Genomic DNA, 12,405 nt, shown 5'->3' with positions numbered 1-12,405 from the left:
AGAGACAGAGTCACTGTACGATCTATTGTTGTAGAGGTGCTTTTGCACAGCCAGTGGCTCGACTGGAGTGATTTAACACTGATTACACACATACACAGGCGCTCCGGGAGAGCGAGGAGGAGAGAGAGAGCTTTACTGCCAGGCTCATAAATGCCAACTTAGGTAAAGCACAGCAGCTTATGGTTCTTATGGAGAGAGAGGGTGAGGCGAGAGATTTGTTGGGGGGTCCTTTATGTTTGTCTATCCACTTCAAATAGGATTTCACTGAGAAAGCAGAAAGCAGAGGTAAACATTACTGGCATTTTTGTGTGGCACCCCACTGTGAGGGTTCAGGAAGGAGCTTTTGAATGCTCTGTTTGAGAGTCTTTCAGTGATGATTATAATAATAATAATAATGATAATAATAATATTTAACCATATTTGTTTGTTTGTAATAAATATTTAACCATAGGAAGTATCACTCAAGAGAGAAGCCCCCTCTAAGGCTAGCACTTGCAGCACAGCACTGATATATATGAAACATGGCAAAGATGTAATAATAACAATAAAGCCCAGCTCTCAGGACTACAAGTCCTCTGATCTATTTATACAAGGCTCCCAGGAATACAACACTGTAAAATGAATGGTTACACATGGCTACAAGTCCTACTACTAAACAAGTATATACAATATTAAATATAATATTAAAAGCATTACAAGAGTACCCTTACATAGTGTCATAAAAAAGAAAATAGTATAAGATACATATACAGGCATACTGTGAATTCACAAATACATAGGAATACTTGTGTATTTATACATTACGTAGTGTACATAAATACAAATACATGCACAGATACTGTACATACTGTACAGTTACAGAAGCATTGCCATATACATACTGTACAGTAGACATACATGTACATACTCGGTCCAGTTCTCCCAAAGGTGTTCAGTTGGGTTGAGAGTTGGTGACTGTGAAGGCCATACCGTATAATTCACATTTCACATTTACCAGACCAGACCCATACTGAATTGAAGCATCTGCATTCTGTCTTATGTTTTATTTGTTCAGGTTTTTCCTTTAATTTGTCACCTGCCAGTACATACATACAGAAATATGCATATGTACATACATGTACATTTGTACATAAAAATAATACAGAATCACTAAAGAGCCACATCACTGGTGCCAACATAGTTTTTCAGATGGTTGATTAAGACATTGTGGTCCACTGTGTCAAAGGCTGAGCTGAGGTCAAGGAGAATTAAAATGGAGTACGGGCCTGTGTCAGCTGCAATCAATAAGTCATCGGTGACTTTGACCAGAGCAGTCTCAGTGCTGTGTAGAGAGCGAAAACCAGATTGACATTTTTAAAAAATTTGATTGTTGTTCATAAAAGAAATCAATGGAGTTGATACCGTGTTTTCTAAAATCCTTGATAAAAATGGCAGCTTAGAGAATGGTCTAAAATTATTTAAAGCAGAGGCATCCAGACAGGGCTTAAGAGTGGGTAAACAGTGGCATGTTTAAAATTGGAGGGGAAAATGCCAGGAGACAGAGAGCATTTAATAATGGCTAAAATATCCGGACCAATCATCTGAAATACTGCTTTTTAAAACCAAGTGGGAATGCAGTCTGACTGACAGGTGGAAGATTTTGAAAGCATAACAGTGCGTTCCAGGTTTGACAGAGAAATTTCACTGAAGTGAGTTAATGTTGAATGTGGGCAAGACGCAACAGCTCTCTGAATTCTGTGTTAATGTGCTGCAGAATCTCCACTATTTTGTTATAAAAGTAATCCTTCACATCTCTCTGGCGAGGATTCAGCTGGCTGGCTGAGCGGGGGACTAATCACAGAGTTTATGGTTTTAAAGAGGATTCTAGGATTATGACCCTATTAAGCAATCAGCTGTGAAAAATAGGAGTTCCTTGCTTCTTTGATTGCACACTGACAGGTTGAAATCAGATCTTTTAGAGGAGCAAGGGAGCAACTGTGCATTGTCCTTTCTTCATATCCTTATTTCTTCATTTAACCATGGCAGAGAAGAAGATTTCAAATTTTTATATCAGACAGGAGCTACAGAATCGAAAACATTTGTGCAAGAGCTATTAGAAAACTTTGACAAGCTCGTTTACAGTGAGGCCCTGGTATTCATTGGTACTAAAAATTGTTTTTGAAGCAGTAAAAGTTAGAGACAGAGTGAATTTAGGGGGCGGGAGCAAATCAGTGTGGAGGGTTTGGGGTCAGGAGAGAGGAAGGGAACCCAGAAGAGCACTGCCTTATGATCAGAGACGGCAAAATCAACCAAATTCACATCTTCCACACTGAAACTATAGGAGAGCACAAGGGCAAGTGTGTGTCCTTTGAAATGGCTTGGATGCTTGACAAATTGGGTAAGATTAAAAGTTTGATAAAAATGAAACAATATAAACATGGATATTAATATATATAGAATAATAACTCTTTCATATTGTAACATAATGATTGATAAAAGTTCTGAAAATTCCTGAATAAAACCAGAACTAAGTTTAGGTGGTCTGTAGATTAAAACACATAAAATGGGCAAATTATTATTTAAAGTAAAACTAAGACTCTCAAAGGTGGAGAAACAGCCAAGTGAGAATGGAGAATAACTAGCTTCCTAGCTACGATAGCTTCCTAGCTTCACCTCAACCAGCTTAAATAGTAAAATGCTACTTACACATTAAGGCAACAGTAGTAATAATCCAATGATGTAATGTTTAATATAAGTGGCCACTCATGTTATCATTACATTATCATTTTTCTGCAGAACAAGTACTTTTACTTTTGATATTTTAAATACAGTTTGCTGATAATACTTCCTTATTTAAATGCAGGACTTATATACTTATATGTATATTTGCATTGTGGTATTGCTACTTTTACTAATGATCTGAATACTTCTTCAACCACTGGGTGTGACAAATACATGTTGTGTTTCTAACCCTTCTTACCCAGGACCCTGCAGAGAGAGTATGAGCAGCTAAAGGAGCAGCATGGCCAGCGAGGGGCCCCTGCCGGAAGCCCCTGGGAGTCGGAGAGTACTTTTGCTCATCCTGATGAGGCCGATCTTCTAGCTGAGGCCAAGCTGCTACGACAACACAAGGGCCGGTTGGAGGCCCGCATGCAAATCCTGGAGGAACACAACAAACAGCTGGAGTCTCAGCTCCATCGCCTCCGACAGCTACTGCACCAGGTGACATAACACTTACACCAATTTGTTGGGCTTGTTTTATCCCAAGAAGCCACAGGTTATGACTGAGAGGAGACAGAGATATGTATTCATAGACTCATACGTAACAAAATAGTCATTTCACTGGGTTGTTTGCTGTTGTTATGGAGTTTTCCCTGACAACTGAAAAGTGGCCTTGCTTGAAAAAGATTCAAACTGCCGCTGTGAAGAGGCTATTTGCACAAAGAATGGTTGTAGTTGTGGTGCAGAGCAGACAGAAAACAACAAACATGTTGTAAGTTGTCTACTAATGGAAAATGACTTCAAACCTGAAGTAGCTTAATCACAATTATGTGATATAAAGGCAAGTTAGAAGCTTTAAAATGAGGAGCCAGTATGCCCCCCCCCCTCCATTTACAGTAATACAGCAAATATAATATGACCCATCTTTGTAGCAGAGTGTGCACTGGTGATATATTTAGGATTTTTGTGATGTTCTTCAAAAATAAATGAAATTATAATTTTTTTCCAGAGAAATGATTATTTTCACGGCCTTGAAGTCTGTTTTGAGCATAGCACATACACAACTGTGATTTGAAGTTTATTTCTTCCATAAGTTGTCTTTTCTTTTAGTTCATTAGGCTTGTTGTTGGGGAGCAGCAGGGTAGTAATCACAGTTCACAGACTCACTCACACACACCAGCTGACAGGGCTGTTTCTGTGCGACTCGTGAAAAAAAGTGCGACGGAGATATAGAATGATTTCAATAAATTAAAGGATTCTTTCAAAGTCATTCAAATAAATCATCAACATTAATATGTACCTTACTTTGCCTTTGAATAACAAAACCTGCTCATCAACGCTCAGATTAGATACTAATCACATCATTACCATTCCATCCAGGAGTCCAGCATTCGTCCCCAGCCCCTCTATCAATAACTTCCAGATTTGTTTATGCCTGGCCTAATTGCTCACTGAGGCTGGATTGTTTGTGCCAAGTGAGAAATGCACAAACCCTCAAGCCAAACAAACAGAAATCCCGACAAATCAGACTGAGCAAACACAGGGGCAGGTATTGGGCTCTCTGGAAGCTGTGGAGCTGGAAGCATAGTAATAACTCACAACAAATATGGCCTGGGGAAGGCAGCTGACGTGACTTGGCAGATTTTTAATGGATGAAGATTAACATTTTGACAGATTTTTTTTTGTGTACCCATCCTTCAGCATATTGGAGATTTCCCTTTTTAGACAATAGATGTAGTTGTTAGCATACTGATTTGAATATACAGTATGCAACTTAATATTTTGGATGGTGGAAGTATCAATACCGCAATTTAGAAATACTCCTTTATATTGTAAATAAAAGTCTTGAGTCTTGACTCTTGAAAAGTAAAAGTACTCATCAGCAGAATGTCAGTGTATTATCAGTATATTATATATTATTGGACTATTATTACTGATATATTAACATTTTAGCAGTATTTATTGTTGTAGCTGGATGATTTTAAGCAAATTTAACTACTTCATATACTGTTACATAGTTTAATTTATGAAAATGTATCATAATTTGTAGATCATAGGTTTTCTATATAAATTCTTATTCTGAAAAATATCTAGCAGCTACAGTATACAGTAACTGTCAAATACATTGAAGAGAAAGAAGAAAAAATGTAACGTAAACGTAAAGTAGAAATATTTAAGTTACGTGGAAGTACTTTAAAACTGTACTGAAGTACAATTCTTACTTACTGTATGTTCTACCACTCATTATGGAGTAAACATATGACAGTAAAATGTAACATTTCTTGTGCTGTGTCTTAGCACTGTCGGTAAGGTGTCCCTGTGTGCATTTTAACATCACCTCCTGTTGGTTTATTGTATTTATGAAGAGAAGTGATTCTGATGCTCATTCTGAAAGACAAAAAATGCAAATGTAATGGATCACACAACTACCTGCATAGACACAAATAACCCCACGCTAAATAAGAACTTCTGTTTTCTGACATTTAAGTCCCCGGAGTCCTGACGATATGTCAACATGTCTTTCCATCAACTGCAGCGTTACTGCCAAGCTGCAGACTAATAAACCCAGCCAGCTTGATGGCACGCATTAAATTCACGCTCCTGAAGGCTGACCAAAGCCCTGACCTTAGCTATTCTAAGACGAGCCTCAAGACACTGCCTGTGCTCTAGAGACGTTCCTAACATGTTAGCCTTTACTAGCGCCGGGGGCACCAGGAGATGAAGCAGAGGAGGAAGAAAAGGGGTGACGAGGGAGGGGAGGGAAGCAACATTGATTTTGGTTTCTTGCAGCTGAAAAGCTAAAGGGAATGTGGGATTCTGCCGTTATTGTCACCAGACATCAAGTGTTCACTTTTGTGCATCAGAGCAACAGAGCATGTTTTCACCAATTGATCAACTGTCCACAGTTTTCACGTTACACAATCCTAATCTCTAATTGATTGATTAAGAGACGATCTTGTGTTTTTTGGAGCAACTGGGCTTTTTACTGTCATTGTGTTCTCTTTTTGTTGGTTTGACAAATTGCTTCTTTCATCAGAATTTCTTATCAGCCGTGACTTCAATCTGAGATTTAATAAGTTTAATAATATAAAATGAAAAAAATAGGATTACACATTATCACTTTATCTGTGAACATCTCTGTATACATGCCTGAATTGTGCGCTTTGTCTGAAATGGTCTTTTCATTGGTACTCAGGGACATCTTGGGGCACTTGTAGGACAAGTCACAGTGCAGACAACAGCTGATGGCAGTATGAACCAAAAGAACAGTGAGGCAATCTGACACAGACAAGGCCCCATCACAAACATAGTGAATATAAACATTGCTAGATTATTGTAGGTCATCTACACTCACTGCTACTTCAGCACCTGTGGCAGCTACATGAATGTCATTCACATCAGTCTCAAGTGAGATGGATTTTCAAATGAGCAGCTCAGCTACAAGAACAGAAATCTGTGGATAGAAAGGCAAGACAAATACACGTCTCCTGCCTCAGTAAAAAAACGTTTTATTGTTGCCTTAAATGTGGACACAGCATGTATTGTGTTTTATTATGGACACAGGAATATCTGTCTGTTAGATGTTTTGGCTGGGTGTCATGGTTTTAATTACAAACGTTCATGTTGGTCAATAAAATAACTCACTCAGTACACAACAATTAGCTAGAACACTAAAAATCTAACTACGCAAATGTCCTTGAATGTGATTGATACTGTAGCATGTTAAACTCACGTCGGGACACTGGCAGAGACATGTTTATGAGAAAACATAAACATAACAACAGCCTCATTGTGCCGTCCTCTGGTATTCCCTTGTCTCTGTCTGCCGCTGTGAAGCGCGGCTAATTTTGTCAAGTTGTCAATCGGATGCCAAGCGGAATAATTATGTTATAATAATGGAGTTTTTGCTTTCTTCTGTGTGTGTGTGTGTGTGTCTTTCTCTCTCTCTCAGCCGGAGGTGGACTCGAGGGTAAATGGTGTGCCCTCTCCCACTGTGCAAGATCGAGGGCCACTCACTGAAAACTCAGGTGAGACGCAAGATACTCACACTGCCATTGATGTTGGTATGTGAAGATCAGTTATTGGAATTCAATCACTGTGGCAGAAGCTACATTTTACAGCATTTTGCAACATTTAACAGGGACACTGAAAGTTATAACATTGCTCACAACACAGAAAAGGATTGTGCACTGTTTCTCTGTAGATAGACACTTGTTGCTCACTCTGGTATGGTACCATATTGAAATGTGTCTGTGGTAACTGAAATTCAATCTGTGTGTGTGTGTGTGTGTGTTCAGATGAGCTGCTGGACTCCCACAACAGCAGCTCTGACCTGGCAGATGTAATGGAGCAGATTAACAACTCCTTCCCTGCATGCAGTCGTAAGTTTCCCACTCCTCCTCCTCCTCCTCCACCTCTCTCTCCCACCGTGTCTCCCCAGTCTCTGAAGGCAGATTTGTGTTTCGCCACAAGGACACTGGTCAGCAGAAAAATAGTGCATGTCAGTCCGTTTTAACTGTTCATACTTCAGCCCTCACAGGGAAAATTCACGTGTAGGGTACCAGATGTAGGTATAGGTCACCTGAATGTAATTCAGTAGACTTTATTGCACTTGCAAAAAATTATAGGGCTGCAACACTGCAATGAAAATCCAACACATACAACTGCCTGTGCAGAAATTTCCTTCAAAATCCCGGTTCTCGTCCTCCCAGATAATTTTACATTTATTCCTATTTTTCTTATTTCCTTATTTTTTCTTTTTAATTCATTCAATTTGTACAGTAGTTTATTTTGTTTATCCATGATATCTTCTACAGGGTTCACCATGCCAGGGCTATATGACGCAACAACAATAAATTAAATAGAATTGAGGCAGCGGCCAAACTGTGGTGCTTTCCTGATACAATCAACATCATCTACAATTTCAACTAGACTCATCGTCCACCTTCTGAATATGACCTGGACTTCCTCTCGCTGCTTCTGTTGATCTGTTTTCTCCTTCCTCTTTCACCACCTCACACACTCCTGCTCTGCATCGGTCTTTTCTCTTTTTTACCTCATGCTGTCATTCGGCTTTGTTTGTGCGTAGTGTGTGTGTGTGTGTGCGCGCTGTGGAGTGTCATGTATAAATGATAGCAGCTCGAGCAGCTGTGCACTTGTCTGTAGTCATGATTTCAGAAGGTCTTGTCCTGTATTTCAATGAAGACTGGTATATAGAGTGTGCTTTTTCTAAAAGTAATCATGGTTTGTGTATCGCATGCAGGTTCCTCTGCATTGTGACTTTGTAGTTTTGATTATTATGAAATGCTTTCTCAAACAGATTTTAAATACAGCCTAGAGGATTTTTTGATTATCATTTAAATGTAGTTATTTGATATGATCAGAAAAAACCTCAGACCCTCATTACTCTTTATTGCAGAAATTGAAAGGATACCCACCTCTGGGGATATTAACTAAATAGAAAAATAAATAAAAATGTTCGAATAGCAAGTTAGAGCTCACTGACTTTAAATTGCATTTGAATTTTTTGAGTCAAAACTCCTATGAGGGTTTTAGTTAAAAATCCATTCTAATCTGGCAGATGCTCCAGCATTATTAGCATTTGGTTCCTGCACAGCTCCGAGGCACCGGGACTGAATAGCACAGAGCTGAGTGAGTGCATGAATATGTGGGAGTGACCCAGAGGCTAATAATTTAGTGTAGGCTTATAAAAACAGAGATGAACTGGGGAGTTCAAGTGTTAAACTATTCTATGGTCTCTTTGCTTTGTCTCCCACAGCCTCGAGCCTCTCCTCAAGGCCACAGGTAAGGCGAGGTTCTTCCACACTTTTAGATACACAGCAAGCCTATAAATCAGTCTGTGTATTTGCAGCTTGTATGGAATCTCCTGTTTTTTCTTCCTCTCTGCTTTTTTGTGTGCGTTTGCGGGTCACTGTTTTAGTAATTGGCAAAGGTGTGAGAAGTTTGAGCAGAGCAATATTTTAGAGGTAATTACAGCTGCTGCCGCAAAAGTGCTCCTCTCCATTTAGCCTTCACCCGCCTCAGCCCTCCATATTTGGTGGTGAGAAAGAGATGGCTAATGGATCTCTGGGGAGTGCCATTAGCTGCTCATCTCATTCCCACGGTCTGACGCCAATGTGCATTTTGGGACAGAAGCTGTTGCCACTGACCTCTTCCCACTGTAATTTCTTTCCCAGCACTGGTTCCCCTCCATTCAGTCCATTCTCCTCTTTCGCTCCCTGTGTTTTCAAACTGCACGCCTTGTCTCTTCACACACAGCTAATACCTTTACACACCGGTTAAACTGCTTATTTGCTATAAATCCATTTGTGGTGGCTGTTGCAAAACAGAAATACTTTCCCTCTGATTTCTACCTTCCTCTTCAATGACCATTACACTTCAACTTATCGCTTTCAGCATTTTACCCCTCATTATACATTTAATTTAAGTCAGATCAAGTTCATCATGACTTTCTATAATGCCCATAATACACACTTTGTTTTCAGTACACTTCAGGAAATAAAGTGAACCACACTTCTTACATCTCTTCAGACTACTTTTACTGGTATTTATTTGAGTCATCCTTTCACTCTTTCACTCTTCTTTTTGTTCATTGTCCTTGACAAACACCGTTCAATACTCTTTCTGTTGGTGTTCACGCAAAGGCATGGGTGAATAGGTTTGAGTGCCTAATTCCATTTCTAAGAAGACAGCTATGTTTTGTAAAATCTTCCCTGTGCCATCCACGCCCACTTCTTCCCTTTTCCTCCACGCCGAGCTCCTAATGGACTATAACTGGCTTGAGGGACTGCAGTCCATTTACCAGCTTTCAAGTCCGATTACTTTGGTCAGACCTCTGATATTTCCACACAGTGATGTCTTGATGAAGAGAAATGAAGCGGGTTTACCTGCTGCATGAACAAAAAAGACAAGAGTACTAACTTTCAGTGGGCCCACTTGAATCCAGACACACACCATTGTGTTTTAATTGTCTGATCCAACATGCTGATTTCATGTTTGTGTTCTCTGTTTTGCAGGTGATGTGAGGCGAGTCACCACAGAGGATGGCGTGTGTTTGTGTGTGCACACATGTGAGTGTGTGCGCGCAGTAAGTGTTGGAAGAGACAAGACCATTCCCAAACAAACAATCCCCCAGACCCTAAATCCCAAAGACGCACAGGACCAGACAACTTAACTACTTTTACCACCTTGTCTTGTACTATGCAAACTGTACATTTTATGAAGTGTAGATTGTACCTGAACTTGGTTCAATATTTGTCAGTGATTTGTTTAGATATGCAGATGAGTATATGGACACGGGGCTTTGTATAGTAAAATATGCTTTTTTGTTTTTCAGAGGGTGGTTTGAGATTTGTGTTTTGTTCTTTTTAAGTTCGGCTTTCACTGGGAATTAAACTGTTAAATTTTTTTTTTTCATTCATGTCATTCCTCTGCTTTGTACCCTCCAGCCCCCCAGTTGCAATTATTTGTCAATGGAAGTAGCCACAGGATTTGTTCTATGTTTGGGAGCACGCACAGTTCCTGAGTGGTAACATGAAGTGGCTGAAAGGATCATTTTGAAGATGCAGACTGTCACTTCTCAAAGCGTCTGTTTTGTTTTGAAGACCTATCTTGTAGCATGCTTGATGTCAAGTTCCCCTTTAAAGCATTGATATGCCGGCAGACTTTATGTCGGCTACGATTTGTTAATGTAAACTTTACCCCTTCTGTGCCTATACAGTTTGTCATTCCACGTGTGGAAGACAGAGATAAGAGTTGATGAATTAAAGTGGGAGTGTGTATAAAGAGAGAGGTTTTGGAAAAATAAAGATTTAAATAAAAAGTTGTTCTGAATTTAGGTTTGTAAGAGGCCCGCCGTCATTATGTAGAATAGTTGTTTTTTTAAAGATATATGTTCAGAAATCAGAGGAAAGCCATGATTGCCTTGCTACCTCAGACTCATAGACAAGTAAACTTGTTTAAAACAATTGTGATCATTTACAGAATAAGAACAACCTGGTTTAGCATTCTAAGCTTTAGCTTACTGTATTGGTGTACACTGCAACGAGGAGATACCAAGTTAAAAAAAACGTTTGTATTACTGTACCACAATGGGTCTGTGGCCTGCTGAAGCTACCCACCCGTTATGATGAGTATTACTTTATCTGTTGTTGGTTTTTCCACTGGCCTTCTAGCACTGGTCCCTCACTGCGTTGTGTTGTTGTGCTATATGCTATCCTGTAAAACTTGTGAGACTGAACACTACTATAACCTCCTCTGACTGTAGACTAATGATGATCTTGGTGATGATTTTAATGATTCCAATCATGATGAACCGTACCATGGCAGAACTGTGTCGCTTCTCCTGAGGTATGTAAAATAGATTGACCACACTACGTGTAATATGGCTACGTTGTTTTATTCTAAATAAAATTTTTATAACAAGTACGCATCAGTGTCCGCTCTGTTAATTTAATTGTTAGGAAGGTAATGGTAGATTTAATGGTGATATAGATGAATCACTTCACAGAATTTCATAAACACTCATCAGACATTCATCCCACTGCTTAAAGTGTTTTCATATGCAGCACTTGCCCTGCATTTAAAAGCATCGTACACACCCACACCTGGTTTGAGGAATATAGGCCTCATTACTGCCAACTCATCAGTGCCATCCAGCCAGAGCCGTAGCATTATTATTCATCAAAGGAACTGATCACGCAGTGAGAGGTTGTATCATTATCACGTTTGCAGTGAGCATGCTGAGCTGTAACTGAGAACTCAAAATGATGAAAGGCAATTAGCCTCTTTGCCTTTTATTCTGGCCCTTCAAACCCAGTTTTTCTCATTTGAGCAGCATTACTCACTTGTGGCCGCATGCACTGATTTTGCACAAGATCGTGTGATGTTCGATTAAAGATATTAACCTTGGTCTTGCTTTGCCCCGCTGTCGCCTGTTTCTGGTTATAAATCATATCTAACCGCACAAGTCATTTCATGGTGTAAAATCGGCTCATTTTAGCAACCTGTCAGATTAAATTATGTCCCAGCAGGAAATAATGCAACAGTAGCCAAGTGGTAGTGCACCCTAATTGGATCTGGGGCTACTGTACATAATATTCTGACTCCTTATAAACAGTGTGCTCACATCCTTTGGGTTCCCTGAGGTGCTTTAATTAGTCTACCACTCCCATTTCTGTAATGCACTGCAGGAATCAGCTTGTTTATAAAGGCAAAGAAGTTTGTAAGCATTAGTACTAGTAGTGTACTAGCATACACAAGGGAGAGGTGGTACTTATTCCTTATTGGATTACAAAAAGAAGTGTACTGGTATTGTTATTAATATTAATGTGACAATTAGGCTGTATGTGAAGGTGGATTTGGTTTAATTACTGTAACAGTCTAATGTGCTCATATGAAACTTATTCAAAACAAGATTGTTTGAATTATCAGCAATCTTTCCAAAGTATTTTAATCCTGCTCAGACATAGCGCTCTGTGATTTAGTATATTAGACTGTCATGCTCCAGTGAGGTGCAGTCTGCTTGCTAGACTGAGCAAAGATCCATCCAATATTCTGCAGTTCAAAAAAACACAACTTATTTAGTGGATGTTTTAATAATTACATGAAAACAATGTAAGTGAAACTCTCTGGCCCTCCAAATGGAGGTCAAAGGTGAGGCTCAGCTACAGAACAGTGCAGCCT

The 12,405-nt window shown here is 39.5% G+C and overlaps 1 protein-coding gene across 10 annotated transcripts in view; it reads left to right on the top strand.

Annotated features, from left to right (window-relative positions):
• utrn (utrophin) overlaps window positions 1-11,148 on the top strand; it is a 184,936-nt gene extending 173,788 nt beyond the window's left edge. For 8 of the 10 annotated variants that reach the window (XM_044169396.1, XM_044169399.1, XM_044169400.1 and 5 more), the window contains 4 exons: window positions 2,964-3,201; window positions 6,653-6,728; window positions 6,999-7,082; window positions 9,738-11,148. In XM_044169396.1, coding sequence (XP_044025331.1) covers window positions 2,964-3,201; window positions 6,653-6,728; window positions 6,999-7,082; window positions 9,738-9,895 — 556 coding nt within the window. In that variant the 3' untranslated portion in view covers window positions 9,896-11,148. Of the gene's footprint in view, window positions 1-2,963; window positions 3,202-6,652; window positions 6,729-6,998; window positions 7,083-8,479; window positions 8,506-9,737 lie in introns of all 10 variants that reach the window. The other 2 variants (XM_044169405.1, XM_044169401.1) reach the window with 1 other exon arrangement.
• The last annotated feature ends 1,257 nt before the right edge of the window (window positions 11,149-12,405 follow it).

Source organism: Siniperca chuatsi, linkage group LG16 (assembly GCF_020085105.1).
Source record: "Siniperca chuatsi isolate FFG_IHB_CAS linkage group LG16, ASM2008510v1, whole genome shotgun sequence".
In the NCBI taxonomy this organism is placed as follows: Eukaryota; Metazoa; Chordata; class Actinopteri; order Centrarchiformes; family Sinipercidae; genus Siniperca; species Siniperca chuatsi.
The sequence above is the reverse complement of the archived record's forward strand: the minus strand, read 5'-3'. Positions and strand labels throughout refer to the sequence as shown.